Raw genomic sequence first — 17593 nt, 5'->3', positions numbered from 1 at the left:
CTTGACCTCGAGGTTAAAGTGGCTTCGAGCAAAGCCTAATGAGCCACCTGAGGTAGCTCCCTGCGGCCCACGTGGTGGGAGGAAGAAGTGATCTATCCTGACTTCCATGAGTTGGTTCTCCAACCTCCGCGCACACACTTTTACCAGGCCTAATTATTATTATTGTTATTGTTATTGTTGTTGTTGTTGTTGTTATTATTATTATTATTACACTAACAATAGCTTTATTTTTTAACTGGTGATGTTTCTGCGGCTTCGGTATTCTCCTCTCAGACAACTCAGTTCTAGAACTGGGTAACTTGGCCCTTTCTCTTCTTGTCGCCTCCCAGTTCAAAATGATTGCATCTCTTAATGGCCAGCATCCTCTTGGATCTGCAGTTGGGCTCAACACACTCAAGCCTGAGCACAACCTTCTTCGTGGTTTTGGCCTTCTTTCTGAAAATTGGCTTTGTCTGCCCACCGTAGCCACTCTGTTTGCGATTGTAGTGCTGCTTTCCTTGGGCGTACAGGAAATCCTTGCCCTTCTTATACTGGGTCACTTTGTGAGGCTGGTGCTTGCCTCATTTCTTACAGAAAGTTCTTCGGGTTTTAGGTACGTTGACCATCTTTGCACTAGAAGTGTCTATGCAATCGATGAAAGCGAGACTCGGCGTCTGTGTTTGCCATCTTCCTAATTATTTTTATTTTATATGTATATGTGTATGCCTGTATGTATTTATATGTGCCATGTGCATACCTGGGCCCTGCAGAGGCCAGATGAAGACATCAGATCCTTGAGAACCGAAAGCTTCTGTTACACAAGTGCTTGTAACCACTAAGCCATCTCTCCAGCATCTAAACTAAAAAATTAATTGATTAATTAATTAATTAAAAGATGTATTTATTATGTATGCAGTGTTCTGCCTGCATGTGTGTCTGCCCACCAGAAGAGGGCACTAGATCTCATTATAGATGGTCATGAGCCACCATGTGGTTGCTGGGAATTGAACTCGCGTCCTTTGGAAGAGCAGCCAGTATTCTTAACCTCTGAGGCATCTGTCCAGCCTCTAAATAAAAATTCTAATGAAAAATTATTATAGCAGTATGCTCCTCCAGTTCAAGTCACCAAGACTAGGCCCAGCTTAGCCTGGTGGGCTGCATGCAGGCTTCTGTGACAGCCTCAGGACCAGGGCAGCCTTGGGGTGTCTGGGTGTCTCTGAGCTGCATCGAGCAGAGGCATTGTTTCCAAGTAGGACCACACACCTCCCTTGCCTGCTGCTCACTCTTGGGCCATGGTTGGTCAACTGCCATCATAAGTGGGAGTGCTGGAAAGGAGAGTCGTGTGGGAACCAGCCTACTCGGAACTGAGTTCTGCTTTGCCAGCCCTGTCCCTTGGAGCCCGTTACTCCTCATCTGCTTATAAAGTAAGGTGGTTGCTGGTTTCCCTCACCAGCAAGTTATTGTAAAGATTAAAAGAGAGTGCATTGAAAATGCTTCTCTTTTGTTTGTTTGGTTTTCTGTTTTTTGAGACTGGATCTCTTTGTGCAGCCCTGGCTGTTCTGGAACTGGCTCTGTAGACCAGGCTGACCTCAGACTCAGAGATCTGCTGGCCTCTGCCTCCCAAGTGCTGGGATGGAAGGTGTGTGCCACCAGCTGAAAATAGCTCTTGGTTGGTTTGAGGCAGTGCCTCAGTATGTAGCATTGGCTGGCCTGGAGCTTGCTATGTAGACCAGGCTGGCTTCAAACTTAGAGACCACTTGCCCCTGCTTCCAGAATGCTAGAATTAAAGGTGTATGGTCTCATACAAAGGTTGTGGTAGATGCTGAGCCAGCTGGGGCTGGGTTGGGACAGCTTGTGTGCTTGAGGGTGTGAATGGGGTTATTGAAGTAAAAAAAATGTCCAGAAAAATCCATGATGGTTCTGTGGTGGAGACACAAGGAGATGAACTGACACAAATCATTTGGGAATTGATTAAAGAAACAGAACGTCAGCGTCAAGTGTGCCGCTATCACCCCTGATGAGAAGAGGGTTGAGGAGTTCAAGTTGACACAAATGTAGAAATCTGCAAATGGCACCATCCAAAACATTCTCGGTGGCACTGTCTTCAGGGAAGCTATTGTCTGCAAGAATATCACCAGGCTGGTTGTGGCGCCTGCGCCACCAAGGTACCGAGTCGAGGGCAAGGGACTGCGGATTTAACTCATGCACACACACACACAATAACACAGCAGGTCCTTCGTGCTAAGAGAGCAGCAGCCGCAGCAGCAGCCACGGCAGCAGTTTATTATTCTCCTTTTGTTTCCCTCCAGAGTTCCAAAGAGCCTTCTTATAGGTTGCAAAACAGGAATCCACCTCCCAGGTGAAATCCCTTAAGAGGCGATTGCACATAGGAGGAAAAGACTTGAGGAAGGAAGGGGTGCATTCGCAGAGCAGTAAACCTGACTAGCTAACCAAGTTAAACACAGACATGGAAGCTGCTAGAAACAGGACATGAAACAGCAAGACAGGTAGGCAGCCCAGTTGGGCCTGGTTCCTACACTGGTGACAGGCTGGATAAAACCCATCATCACTGGTCGGCATGCTTATGGAGACCAATACAGAGCAACTGGTTTTCTTGTTCCTGGGCCTGGAAAAGGAAAGCGAACCTACACACCAAAAGACGGAAGTCAGAAGGTGACATACATGGTGCATAACTTTAAAGAAGGTGGTGGTGTCGCCATGGGCATGCCCAGCCAGGACAAGTCAGTCAGTTGAAGATTTTGCACACAGTTCCTTCCAAATGGCTCTGTCCAAGGGCTGGCCATTGTACCTAAGAACCAAGGACACTACCCTGAGGGAGTGTGATGGATGCTCCAAGACAGCTGCCAGGAGAGCTATGACAAGCGATACAAATTCCAGTCTGCAGCTCAGAAGATGTGGTACAAGCACAGGCTCATTGGTGACATGGTGGCCCAGGCTATGAAGTCATAAGGAGGCCTTATCTGGGCCTGTAAAAACTACAATGGCGATGTGCAGTCAGACTCCATTGCCCAAGGTTATGGCTCCCTTAGCATGATGACCAGTGTGCTGATTTGTCCACATGGTAAGATGGTAGAAGCAGAGGCTGCCCATGGCACTGTCACATGTCGCCATCTCATGTACCAGAAAGGACAGGAGACGTCCACCAACCCCATTGCTTCCATTTTCACCTGGTCTTGAGGCTTAGCCCACTGAGCAAAGTGTGATGACAACACTGAGCTCGTCTTCTTTGCAAAGGCTCTGGAAGGTGTCTGCATTGAGACCACTGAGGCTGGCTTCATGACTAAGGACTTGGCTGCCTGCACTAAAGGTTTATCCAGTGAATAACGTTCTGACTTCTTGAGTATATTTATGTCCATGGACAAACTTGGAGAAAACTTGAAGGCCAAACTAGCTCAGGTCAAACTTTAAGGTCAAACCTGGGCTTAGGACAAGCCTTTGTGGTAACTAGGTCCACAAGTTCACTTTTTTTTTTTTTTTTAACATAACACTCAGGGATAAAACAAAAAGTATTTTGTAATTTGTTTAGAAGACAACGTTGAACTTTTCTCTATGTTTACAGTTATTTTTCCTTTTTCATACAGTTATTGATTGCTACCCTATTGAATGTGCCAGGGAAGTTTTTTTTTTTTGTTTTTTGTATTCTAATCGTATTTTATCATGTATAACGATCTAGGAATTACATTAGTACCCGTTCACAAAGCTGTCACTTTTTCTCTTGCTCTAATATAAATGACCTAAACCAGAAGTGCTCCAAGGGGAAACAATAACAAGGGGAAACAATATGGTTTCCCTCTAAAGGTGAAAAAGAAACTCCCTCACTTCCACTGTTGTTGTCGAGTGTAAGCACTAGGGGCTTTTGTGTGTAAACGTTGCACTGTGTGTATGTGGGAGCTATATAGTGAGTTCATACAAGACTGGAACAGACAAAATGTGTGTAGTTAAAATGCATGGCCGCCATTTTGTAAAGAGCATCTATGTGTCCAATATGCTAAATATATTTTAAGGCCACCGGAGCATTCCACATCTAGAATACATACAGACTGGGAGTTTTGTCCTCTCTGATTTCTCTTCTCCTGTGGCCCTTCCCTAAGTACTATGCTATCTCAAATAGCACACTTCATCCACGTGGAACAACAGAAGTTGCACCTTTTTTGGATTTCTGCTGGCCTGTTGCATTTTTTTTATATAAATGTGATTTTTCAGAAGTTGAATTGAAACACGATTTCAGTCCAGTCCTTCTAAACTGTTAATTTTTATTAAAATTAAGTGCTAATGAAAAAAAAGGGCATGCATTCCTATACTCAACTGAAAATGGTTCTTAATTTCATAGACAACATTAAGAAAATATATATATGGGGTTGGAGAGTTGGGGCAGTGGGTAAATTAAGATCACTGGCTGCTCCTCCAGAGGACCAGAGTTCAGTTTCCAGCACCCACAACTCATGGTCCAGGGGAACTGGTGCCCTCTTAGGGCCTTCATGGGTGTTGAATCCTGTACATATACTTGAGACAAAACCCACCCATACACACAAATAAAAGTAAATACAACCTAAAAAAAACAAAAAACAACAAAAAACACGAAAAAACAAAAAACCAAACCTTTAAATATATGTGTACATACATATTTACAATTGTCTCTCTACAGTTAAAGTTATGGTGATTTACCATGTATCACACAGCTAGTATTTTTCTTTGTACGCACATAAGCTGAGGGCCGGTAAGAAGGCTCACTAGGGAAAGGCACTTGGCCACACCAGCCTGGAGACCTGAATTCAATCCCTGGATTTTATAAAGGTGGAAGGAGAGATCCAACTCCACAAAGATGTGCTGTGTCCTCCACATGGGCACTGTGGCACACATGCACCTTGCATGTACACACACAAACAGTAATAAAATTTAAATACATAAGCTGTCTGAGAGTGAGGACGTTGACTTGTAGCTACAAGAATCACTAAAAACCATTGTATGAACGATGACGTTCCATTGTCACGGATACTTGCCTTAGAAGGCTTTACCTGCCTCCGTTGTGTGCTTAGCTCCCGGAAGCATCCCTAATTCCCCGAGCAGTGCTAAAAGCAGCAAACATGGAACCCAGCAAGTCACCCTTCCCCCCTCAAGCTTCAGGTCCCATTTTAAAATGGAACTAGTAACGTCCACTCCACCTGGGTCATCACGAAGCCTCTGGAGAACCTTCCTGTACATCGTCAGCCCTTGTGGCTGAGCCTTTCTGTGAGCTGCAAGGCATGAGGTGGTTCTCCCGTATTTAAGCCCTGCCCCTTTTAAAAGCTGTACAAGGTGCACAGGTTTGGGGTCTCCACTACCCCTCTGTCTGTCCTGGTCTTCCGCTTTGACCCTCTGCCACCTCAGGCAATCACCTGCAGCAGCCCTAGGCATTTGAAACTAGGATTCAAGGAATCTGGCCGTGGTGGAGCTGCCTCCCTGAACCCTCCAGGTGCCGAGGACAGCCTGGTCCTTGGAGGCCTGCTCCTGCAGCCCTGCGGCTGTCCACCTGACATCACATCAGCCTGTGTAGTCCCTTTGATGTCAGTCCCCAAACTGGAGCCTGGCGCCCTGCTCTGAGGACCCAGGCTTTGAAGTTGGCCTATAAATTGAGCTTTCAGGAAGAAAGTTGTCTGTTGTGGCTCAGAGCAACCAGCCGGGCCCTGTAAAAACACACGGAGTACCGTATGCCCCTGATGAATAATTCTTTCTGGGCCCAAGAAAGAGTCATTCCATTTAAAGGGAAGGAAAATTCCCTTGACCTTTTCATTGAAGTTGGGGGTGGGGGCGTCGGAGAGGGTTTTCGTGCCTTCTCATGAAAGCCACGCGGGAAAGGCAGGTGCTTTCTGAGAATGAGCCCCTGTAACTATCCTGAAAACGAGCACCCTTGACACCTGGTACTCATAGCCAACCGGTGTCCTGCACTCCCTGCTCTGCCATGGTGTGACCAGCCAGAGGTTGAGCCTCTTACAGCAAGAGAGGCCTCAGCACCTCAAGGCAAATCCTGCTGGAAACAGTGGGGTTATCTTTTCCTTCCAGTGTCTGACACTATTCAGGGCTGAGGCCTCACCAGGAGGATGGACAGCCTACCCCAAGGAGGCCCAGACACAGGCACGGGTGAGAACACACTGTGCGTTTACTTCTGTGTGCCCTCAGCAGGGCTCTGTAGTTCACCGCTGGATAACTGGATATGCAGACAAAGCATAGTACACACACAGAAGGCACACAGAGTACCACACTCAGGCGGGAACCAGATGTGTGCCAGGACACCAGCTGCTGCTAGCTGCCCTCCTCAGGAGGCCACCGTCCTAGCACTCTCCCCACTTCTGTGCTAGCCACACACACTGGCTTTTCTTTATAGATTTACTACCTAATGAGTCCAAGTGCCTGAGGAGACCAGAAGAGGGTATCAGATGCCCCAGAGCTGGCATTACAGGGAGTGGTGCACCACCTCATGTGGGTGCCAGGAGCTGAACTAATGTCCTCTGAAAGACTAGTGAGTGTTCTTGATGGCCGAGCCATCCATGTAGCCTTGGTGTTGTCTCTTTAAAATTGTGTTTTCTCTGGGATCTCCCAGCCATCCCTTTCAGGCCCCTCTCCGTATGGATGTTTACTTTTTACTCCATTGTGCAAAATTCCATGATGAGCCTGGGTTAGAGGGACCACTCAGAACTGAAGGCTTTGACACACGTTAACACACGTGGTGGCACATCCCACAGACCTTCATGATCCTTGTTCAAACTATTTAAACAACATAGACCAAAGGATTTGGAGCTTTCCTGGTCCCCACAGCACATGCCCAAGTTGGGTGGCTGCACCGTACCAGGCATTGGTGCCGGATTCTGAGTGACAGAGGCACTTACACACTCTGTGACACACATGCATTTGTAACATGTAGCTCCTGGGACAGGCTTTTGCCTTCCCTAGGCCTGTGGCCGGCTTCTCAGGGGCCACAGGACTGACATCTAGAATCAGGTCACTGATGAGTGTCTCTTGGGAGTGGGACGGGGTTCATCAGTGGCCTCTGCCTCTGCCCCATGGTATTCCGACAACATCTCTCAACCATGACCAATCACAAATGTCTCCACACATTGCCCAGTGTGCCCAGGGGAAGGAGCCAAAGCCACTCCTGGTTGAGAAGCGGTGGTCCAAGGACAACACTGAAGACAAGAAAGCCTCACAAGGTTAGTGACACTAAGAGTCTGTGTAATAAAAGAGGGCTGGTGGCCGGCGTAAGCGGGGCTCTGGGCTGCGAGCTGTCTGTCTTTGGTGTCGGCTCTGTGGAAGCTTGTGGCTAAGTTGCATGTGTTCCCCTTTAGCTATGTGAACTCAATTTTCAGGCCTGATATTTTATTTATATCAATCCCTTTGGAAATGGCTCTGTGTAGTTTGAAGGTTGGCAGGCAAACTGACAGTGTGGAATTCAGTCTTGGAGGTAACACCCTGGCAAGAGTGGTAGCCCCACTCCGAGTGTGAGTTAGGACCCAGAGCTGCTCCCTGGGTGAGCAGCACTTCAGGGGATACCAGGGAGAACAGGGAAGGTCTTGTGTGGTCATGGGGGGGGGGACAGGGTTTGTAGGAAACACACAGCAGATAATCCTTGGGTCAGAAATAATTGAAGGGTGCTTTGTGAGAGTAACATGGGGTCTGATACTCAGAAATCAAGGCCGTTCTAGCTTATGCCAAAGCAGTTTGGTGTTCAGGCACTTCCAGTTTGGAGACAGAAAAGTGAAGTCATCACTCCCTTCCTTTGGCACTCACCCAAAGCCGCAGGAGAAACAGAAGCATGGACATCAGTCCCCACGAAACTCAGGCACTGAAGCAAACTTGAAAATGCATGGAAGGTAGAGAGCGGGACATCGGTGTTCGGGTCATTACGTTTGTGGTGTCTACTAGCCCGGAGGAAATTAAAAAATGGGTGATGTGGAGAAAGGCAAGAAGATTTTTGTTCAGAAGTGTGCCCAGTGCCACACTGTGGAAAAGGGAGGCAAGCATAAGACTGGACCAAATCTCCATGGACTGTTTGGGTGGAAGATAGGTCAGGCTGCTGGATTCTCCTACACAGATGCCAGCAAGAACAAAGGCGTCATCTGGGGAGAGGACACCCTGATGGAGTATTTGGAGAATCCCAAAAAGTACATCCCTGGCACAAAGATGATCTTTGCTGGAATTAAGAAGAAGGGAGAGAGGGCAGACCTAATAGCTTATCTTAAAAAGGCTACCAATGAGTAATTCCACTGCCTTCTTTATTACAAAACAGTTGTCTCATGGCTTTTAATGTATACCATAATTTAATTCATACCCCCAAATTCAGATCATGAATGGCTAACAATGTTTTTGTTGGACAGTCCTGATTCAAGTAAAACTGACTTGTAGTAAAGTGGATATGATCTTTTTTAAAAATAACAATCCAGTTGCATACATACTATCACTGTTCTCCCTTCAAGATTGGACTTACTAGTAATGCTCTGCTTTCCACAAAGATTGAGGGAGGGGTCACCTCAAACCTATTAAATGGTTTTATACTTGGATTTACATAACTGGGCATATGAATATGTGTAAACACTGGGAAAACTCTTACCACCTTCTCAGAAACAAGAAGGTTCATCTGTGTTTCAGTTTGTGTTCACTGGCCTGTTACAGGCAGTGCCTAAACGGCAAGAAGCAACTGTTCTTAAGGATGCTGATTTATTTAGAATTGCCTATGTCAAGGATGCTGCCTTTTACCACTGAAAGACACTTCTGTGGTTTGTGTATGATATCAAATAAAGAGTATTTAACACGTAAGAGAAAGAAAGAAAGAAAGGAAGAAAGAAAGAAAATGCATGGAAGAAAAAGCTGAAAAGGGGGTGGACAGCATCAGATGAGCACAGAAGGGTCTGGTCAGATGGCCACTGTCTGCCTAAGGAGAGGCTGTTTGCCAGAACCACCTGTGAGGTGACAGGAGTAGGTCTGCTTCTTTATTATTGTTGTTATTGTTATTATTATTATTTTTACTATTATTTTGGTTTTTTGAGATGGGGTTTTTCTGTGTAGCCTTGCTAGCTTCTTGTGTAGACTAGGCTGGCCTCAAACTTTCAGAGATCTACTTGCCTCTGCCTCCCTGAGTGTTGGGATTAAAGGCGTGCGCCACCATGCCCGCCTTTGCTTCTCTGTTTTATTGCTAAACATTTTATTTGTGTGTGTGTGTGTGTGTGTGTGTGTGTGTGTGTGTGTGTGTGCGTGTGCACATGGGTTGTAAGGGCCAATAGAGGGCGCTGGCTCCCTTGGTGCTGTTGTTACAGAGAGTTGAGAGGTGCCTGGTGTGGATGCCAGTAAACGAACTCAGGTTCTGTGCAGAGTGCTTGGCACTCACCAGGGTCCTAACAAACATTTGTAGCTATCAATTAAAGAAGAGGAGGAGGAGGAGGAGGACGTGGAAGCACCTAAGCTTGTGTGAGGAAACTGCAATGCAGAGGGCGGGAACACTCCAGGGCGACTAATTCTTATAGAAACAACAGCACAAATATAAGAAGATACAACAAAACAACAAAGAAGCCACATGAGCTGAAAGAACCAAGAGGATTTCTTATTTTTATTTTAAGATGTCTTTCATATATGTCTGTGCACCATGTGTGTGCCTGGTGCCCACTGAGGCCAGAAAAGGGCATCGGATCCCTGGAACTGGAGTTACTTGTGGTTTTGAGCTGCGAGGTGGGTGCTGGGAATTGAACCTGGGTCCTCTCTAAGAGCAGCTGGTGCTCTTAACCTCTGAGACATCTCTTTAGCCTCTGATAACCATACAATGCAAACTGGGATGACAGACACTGCTCGGGTCACAAAGGGAACAGGAGACAGGAATGACAGAAAGGGAAATGCCGTGGAGATCGCAGACGCAGCATGCTTGCACACTGGCATGTCCTTTTTTCTTTTCTTTTTTTAAAAAAATATTTATTTGTTATGTATATGCTGTTATGCCTGCATGTGTGCCTGGACGCCAGAAAAGGGCACTACTACAGATGATTGTGAGCCACCATGTGGTCGCTGGGAATTGAACTCAGGACCTTTGGAAGAACAGATAGTGCTCTTAACCCCCAAGCCATCCCTCCAGCCCACAAAGTGGCATTTCTAAGGGGAGGCTTGTATTCAGAGATGGCAGCAAGGAGCAGCAGTACAGTAGGTTAAGGAGCTGTACTTGGTCCTCTGGGCTTCAAATCATTGTTCTTTCACCAAAATTATTTTGAACAAGCCAGTCAGCTGACACGTCTCTACCAATCTTTTTTATTTTTTATTTTTTAGATTTTAGATTTACTTTTATTTTGCACGTATGTATGTGTAACCATGTGTGTGCCCGGTGCTCACAGAGGTCAGAAGAGGGCATCAGATCCCATGGAACTAAACTTAGAAATGTTTGTGAGCCACCGTGTGAGTGTAGGAGTTGAACCCACGTCCTCTGCAAGAACAACCACTGTTCTTTTTGTTGTTGTTGTTGTTGTTTTGTTTTTCGAGACAGTTTCTCTGTGTAGCCTTGGCTGTCCTGGACTCACATTGTAGACCAGGCTGGCTTCAAACTCACATGGATCCACCTGCCTCAGCCTCCTGAGTGCTGGGATTAAAGGCGTGCGCCACCACCGCCTGACCCAGTGCTCTTTTTTTAAAAAATATTTTTTACAAGCCGGGCGTGGTGGCGCATGCCTTTAATCCCAGCACTCGGGAGGCAGAGGCAGGCTGATCGCTCTGAATTCGAGGCCAGTCTGGTCTACAAAGTGAGTCCAGGATGGCCAAGGCTACACAGAGAAACCCTGTCTCGAAAAACCAAAATAAAAAAAAAAAATTTTTTTTTACATATATATTTATGTTGTTACACACAAATACAATAAATTACATATAGCAAGAAGAACCACGAAACAATCAGGAATTATATTAATGCAAACTCATGGTGTTTTGGCTATTTGTAATTAGCAACCTTGAAGAAAACATCTTTCCTATCTTGGTGTGTCTAAAATTCTGAATGAAAATCAATATCTATCATATCTCATCTCTATCAACGTAAAACATCTATCTAGACCCAAAAACATCTTAACCCCTAAACAACTAAGCTTAATTATAAACTAAACTGTATGGTCTTCAACCCCATCAGAGACTTGAGGAAGAATAAAATTAATTACCTGATTAAACAGGAAGTGCAGGTTAGCAGCTTCCAAAAAATTACAGAGACAGTTTGCTGCCTGAACAGTCACCCAAAACTCTCTATAACAATGGAGCATCGTCTTCAGCCTTCTGGCCCAGTATATCTGACAGACATATTTGTGAGGCAGGAATTATTGAGGACCTGCTTACCCTGTCTTGGCAGCTTGGCCAGCTGACTCTGCCTGCATCCAAGCTTGCCCATTTTTAGGCAGAATTCTGTCTGTAGCTGAAACAAGGACATGTTGCCAAGTGGCTAGTTTGCCACAGTTGAAGCCATCTCCATAAGGAGGCTCATGGATGCTCATCATCTTCTTTGAGGTGGGCTGGGTGTTGCCAGGAGTTAACCTGTCTTATTGTCAAATAATCATTAAAACAATAAGAACATTTTAAAATGCCATATTCTGAGGTTTTTGAAGACCTTATATAACTATTTTACCTTACCTATCTATAGAATCATATCTATTTGTTACACTTTGGATGTATATTCTTGTGATAAAAAATAGACTAATAATTGACATGACCACGATTTAAGCAATTAATAATTAACTTGTGTAATTTACTATCCTAAACTGCCTACAGTAGCACTTTCAAAGTATTGGAGGTGAACCTTGTGTCTACTTGAGTTGTGTGGGTTCAATTACAATATAAATACATATACTGTGTGTGAAGAATAATCCTGCATTTGGATTCTATACCAATGTATCAAAATTAAATGCATTTTGCATTGATATACAAAATTCTATACCAATGAGTTCAAAATAACCTGTGAGCAACAGTTAAGGCCTTAAGTTGAGAAGTAGACTGAATAATCCACTTTTTGTCCTATCATCACAATATATTTTTATATTCCCCCTTCTTTCTTTTCAACCCCATCTCCAAACCTAAGAAAGAAAGATAAAAGAAAAGAGAGACATCCCTGAGTCCAACCTTATTTTCTCTCTGTATAAGACCAATAGTAACTTAGAAGCATTTCCTGATGAAAATAAACATTCATAGCCCTAGAAAGCAACCAAAAACCTACCCAACACCCTCCTTAAGGAAAATGAGGCATTGTTCTCTTAAGGACTCTTTTGGATGATTTGGGACAAATAATACCTTTGTAGGGGCCCAAATAAAAATGGGGAAAATGGCTAAACAAGCCAGGAATAGCATTTGTGGTCCAGTTTCTATCTATCTTTCTCTTTTTTAAATATTTATTTATTTATTATATATACAGTGTTTTGCCTGCATGTACACCAGAAGAGGGCACCAGATTTCATTATAGATGGTTATGAGCTACCATGTGGTTGCTGGGAATTGAACTCAGGACCCTTGAAAGAACAAGTAGTGCTCTTAACCTCTGAGCCATCTCTCCAGCCCCTATGGTCTAGTTTCTAAGTGTTGAGAACCAAGACGCCCTGTTCAGATGTAGATGATGGACTGCTTATTCTCTGCATGGGGGGAAGGGGGAGACTGCTGCTGAACCTCTGACATGCACTTGGGTGCCCACAATTTGGTCACTGCCCCTTCCCAAGGCGGCCTAGTGGGCACACAGTGGAAGGGGATGCAGGCTATATTGGTGAGACTTAATAGGCTGTTGCCAGAGGTCTAGGGGAGGGACCTAGTCAGAAGAGGGAGGGAGGGGATAACAATTGGGAAGGTAATGTGAATAAATTATAATAAACAAAATATACATTTAAAAAATCCAGGCGGAGGAGGGGGTTGCTGCAGAGACTGATGCACCAACCAAGGACCATGCGTGGTGTGAACCTAGACCCTCCGCTCAGATGTGTAGACAGGCAGCACAGTTTCCTTGTGGGTCCCAGAATATGGGTAGTAGATACTACTTCTGCCATGGACTCTGGTCCTTCAATGTTCATCACTTCCCCCTGGCTGGGCGGCCTTGCCAGGCCACAGAGGAAGAGGATGCACGCAGTCCAGATGAGACTTGATAGGCTGAGGTCAGATGTTAGTGGAGGAGGGCTCCCCTTTCTGAGGACTAGAGGAGGGAGGGAGAGGGTATGAGAAAGGGAGGGTGGGGTTAGGAGGTGATGAGGGAGGGGGCCACAATTGGGATGCAGAGCATTTAAACTGTAGAACAAGCAGGTAACTTATATTGCTAATCCCACCACACGAGAATAGCTCTGACAGTGGCTGAGACATGAATGTCTATGCATAGACAGTGCTGCCTCTTCTTCTTCTTCTTCTTCTTCTTCTTCTTCTTCTTCTTCTTCTTCTTCTTCTTCTTCTTCTTCTTCTTCTTCTTCTTCTTCTTCTTCTTCTTCTTCTTCCAGGGTTTCTCTGTGTAGCCTTGGCTGTCTTGGACACACTTTGTAGACCAGGCTGGCCTCAAACTCAGAGTGAGCCATCTGCCTCTGCCTCCTGCGTGCTAGGATTAAAGACTTGCACCACCACGCCCAACTAGACAATGCATCTGTAGGTCACAGAATCCCTGTGGTTTACTACTGGGTGCTATTCTTCAGATGCCATGAAGATTTACAGGTGTCTTTCTTCTGCTCATACAAAGAGCAGAGAACCAGCCTTAATTGTTCTGTGCACTTTGCACACCTCATACATTTATAATTTTAGGACTGTATAACGCTTGTGAGAAATTATATGTTCTCAGAAAAAAAGAACTGGACACTTATGCTAGATCAGACCTGACAGGATGCATTCCTCTCAACATGCTGGACACTGACATCCAGCATCCTTCATGGTCCAGCACCAAGTGCTTCAGTTGCTGTTCCTCATCAGAACAGGACAGCTCCCAGGACACCTTCAAAGAAAGCTTCCAATCCCAATTGGTCCAGCATTTCAGACTGTCCCACAGAGAACTTCTAATAAGCCTGAAATTCCTCAACATTTAGAAACACAACCACCTCTCCAGCCTCATGTTTCCTACCAGTTTCACTGAGGACATGTAACTGGAAATGCTCTGTTATCCTAGTTTATATCACCACGACAGGATACCACAGACTTGTTAATTTATAAAGAAAAAAAGATCAGAATGCAGCTTAGTGGTAGAGTCTTCATCTAGTGGGTATAAAAACGCGAGTGCAGGCTCTAGCAACACACACACACACACACACACACACACACACACACACACACACACACACACACACACACACACACAGCTTTTAGCTGAGTATGGTGGGGCATGCATATAGTTACTTTAGCATGGACTTCAAGACCGGCCTGGGCAACACAGTGAGACCCCCACCTGCTGGCTTTATAGCTAACTGCTATTATACTAACTAGCTCACCAGGCCAGTGCCCTCAGGACCTGGTCCATCTTAGCCAGTGGGTTAAGGAGTAGCTCTTGCTTAACATGGTAAGGCCCTACACTGGGTCTCCAGCACCACAGAAAACTAGAGTGTCTTCACCATGTGTTCCAGAGGGGACTTACAAGCACACATTATGGGGGTTTGAATAGGTTTGGCTCCATGGACTTGTGTTTGAATGCTTGGCCCCTAGGGAGTGGCACTGTCAGGAAGTGTGGCCTTGTTGGAGTAGGTGTGGCCTTGTTGGAGGAAGTGTGTCACTATTGGTGTGGGCTTTGAGGTCTCCTATGCTCAAGCTCCACCTAGAGTAAAATCCCAGTCTCCTGGCTACCTGCAAGACAGTCTCCTCCTGGCTGCCTTCAGATGAAGATGCAGGACTCTCTGCTCCTCCAGCGCCATGTCCGCCTGCACGCTGCCATGCTTCCTGTCATGATGATAATGGATTAAACCTCTGAAACTGTAAGCCAGCCCCAAATGAAATGTTGTTCTTTGTAAGAGTTGCCATGGTCAGGTTGGAGAGATGGTTCAGCGGTTAGGAGCACTGACTGCTTTTCCAGAGGGCCTGGGTTCAATTCCCAGCACCCACATGGTAGCTCACAACTGTCTGTAACTCCATGATCTGACACCCTCACACAGACATACATGCAGGCAAAACACCGCCTGCCGTCATGGTGTCTCTTCAGAGCAATGGAAATGCTAAGACACACACCATCTGAATTGCACTGAGCTAACAAATGTTTCCAACTTTATTTCTGTTAGGAGCTTTGAAAGATTGGATTCCCTGGGGCCATTAAACACATGTGCTATTGGATGGCTGGAAGGCAATGTCTTTCCGTCCAGTGAGATCTTTGAGGAAGATGGAGTTAGAAAGAAGTATCTTCAGTTGCTTGTGCAGTTCTCAGCAGAACCTTTTCAACATAGCACATCCTAGCATGATGCTTATTGGGCCATAATGACTGACGCTGCTAACAAGCCAAGGAAGACGAAAGCTAAGACAAGGTTTAGGGAAACAGTGATCTGATATAATGAAAGCTTTGCATTGTATTGTCAAGGGTGGGCAGAAGCCATGTTCGAGTGAACTGAGAAAGGGAATGGAAGTAGGTGATAACAGAAACGGTTAGTAAAATTCATTACTGGAGGAGCCGCCAAATTGGTTCAGCAGTTAAGAGCACTTGCTCTGCAGAGGACCTGGGTTCGATTCCTAGCACACACATGGAGGCTCACAATCATCTAAAAGCACTCAGGTCCCAGGTTGTGATTGCCATGTGGGAGCTGGGAATAAAACCTGCATCCTTTGCTAGGGCAACAAGTGTTCTTACATGCTGGGCCACCTCTCCAGGCATCACTTGCTCTCACGGTGCCAGCGGCTCTTAGCCATTCAGTCTGAACTAGAGCTTTTTACTGCCTCACAGTGACTAATTAAGGTGATCACCTGTTGCTAGTTTACCACCAATAACGCAGAGCTAGGCTGTGGGATACCTGTCCATGCCATGCTTTAATAGGCAAAATTTCAATGACATACATACATACATACATACGTGTGTGTACGCACCACAGAGCGTGATGTGTGGAGGTCAGGAGCAACTTGTGGGAGATGGTTCTCCACTTCCACCATGTCATGTCTGGGGACTGAACTCAGGCTGTCTGCTGAGGCTGCAGCACATGTGGAGAGGCAGCCAGTCAGCCCAGTTCAGGGAAGACAGAAAGGAAAGATGTTACAGACGTTAGAAGGTAAAAGACAGTCACAACTCACAGAACATTTTCATATGTTAAGGATAAGAAGTCAGGTGTCATGTCATTCACACGCTTTTAGTCAATATTCAGAAGGGAGAGAGGCAGGGGATCTCTGAATTCCAGGACAGCCAGAGATACAGATATACCCTGTCTAAAAACACAACAAAACCCCACAAAAGAACAGAGTGTTGACTAGACAAAAAGCCAGAGGCACAGTGAAGTCCTCCAGAACTTTTCGCTGGCTCGTGGATCCTTTTCCAGAATAACCTGCAGGCCATGGGTACATGCAGAGGTGCAGCAGTGTCGGGAGCCCTTTGTCAAGGCTCTCTGTCCACAGGCGATGCTCTCGTGCTCTCAGATCCAGCATAAGAATCACATGAACTGCTGAGACCTCAACTAAACAAGATGTTCTGCCAAGTATACCCTCAGGGTCTTCAGACTTTCAGAAAAAAAAATACACTGTGGCCTCAAGGCTGAGTTGATTGTTCCAGCAACCAAAAAACCAAAACATGGGATAGAGAGATGGATAAAGCATCGCCTAGAATCCTTGAGGTCATGAGTTCTATCCCAAAGTCTTGTGGTACTGAGTGCAAGCCCTCGAGTCTATCCTTTGTTTCCGACTATTTCTTGTCTTGGTTTCGTTATTTCTGTTCTTTTATTTCTCAATCCTTGCTACTTGATCTAGGATCTGTTCGATATTGTCAGAGCGGGCTCTGGCAATCAGGAAGGTGTGGTGTTGGAGCTGGCTGCCTGGAAGGCCAGTGGCTGTGTCACCAAGCTGACAGAGCAAGTGAGACCTACCCAGCTCAGAACCAAGACCTCTAAGCAGCTGGTTTCAGTGGAAAGGATTCAAAGCCCTGGGGATGTGCTGTAGTGGTTACAAAGCGGCAAGACACATCCCTGTGTGCTGAGAGCTTCCCCATTTGAAGAGGACCCAACTTTATAGTCATTAGGGGCAGCTGTTAAGGGTGGACCTCTGGGTACAAACAGGACGAGGGCATTTCTGGATGAAGTCACCAGTATGGAAAATCATAACCTTTTTCCACTGAGTGTCCTACTGTGCAAAAAGAACTTGTATTCCGGATTTTCTATTGCGTTTAGCTGGTGTTCGATCAGCTGCCAAAGCATGTGTAAAGGTTCAAAGGACAATTCCAAGTGGTTGGCTCTTTGACTTCTACCACATGGGGACAAGAGCAGGAGCAACGGGCAGTGCCTGTGTACACAAAGTCCTCACTGGTTCCATTTTCTGAATTTTTAAAACGGTGGCTGTAACATGGCATACCAAGTCTTTTAGGATTTTTTCCCCCCATGGTGTTAAGGTGCCTTGGTATTCACTTATACAAGACAGGCCAGATGTTTAACGCAGCTTAGGGACTATAGGCTTCAGGGCCTCTTAGCCAATATTCCAAGAGTACTACTACAACTGA

The 17593-nt window shown here is 45.6% G+C and overlaps 1 protein-coding gene and 2 pseudogenes across 1 annotated transcript; 2 read left to right on the top strand and 1 right to left on the bottom strand.

The window, feature by feature from the left end:
* Positions 1 to 215: 215 nt before the first annotated feature.
* Positions 216 to 605, bottom strand: LOC127192315 (60S ribosomal protein L36a-like; annotated as a pseudogene).
* A 1269-nt stretch (positions 606 to 1874) lies between these two features.
* On the top strand, positions 1875 to 3408 carry LOC127192314 (isocitrate dehydrogenase [NADP] cytoplasmic-like; annotated as a pseudogene).
* Positions 3409 to 7910: 4502 nt separating this feature from the next.
* On the top strand, positions 7911 to 8276 carry LOC127192313 (cytochrome c, somatic-like). Its single transcript, XM_051149636.1, has one exon. The coding sequence runs from the start codon at positions 7915 to 7917 to the stop codon at positions 8230 to 8232; it is 318 nt and encodes a 105-aa protein (XP_051005593.1). The 5' UTR covers positions 7911 to 7914; the 3' UTR covers positions 8233 to 8276.
* Positions 8277 to 17593: the final 9317 nt, after the last annotated feature.

The sequence above is a fragment of the Acomys russatus genome, chromosome 7 (genome assembly GCF_903995435.1).
Source record: "Acomys russatus chromosome 7, mAcoRus1.1, whole genome shotgun sequence".
NCBI classification, from domain to species: domain Eukaryota; kingdom Metazoa; phylum Chordata; class Mammalia; order Rodentia; family Muridae; genus Acomys; species Acomys russatus.
This window is presented reverse-complemented; position numbering and strand designations above follow the sequence as displayed.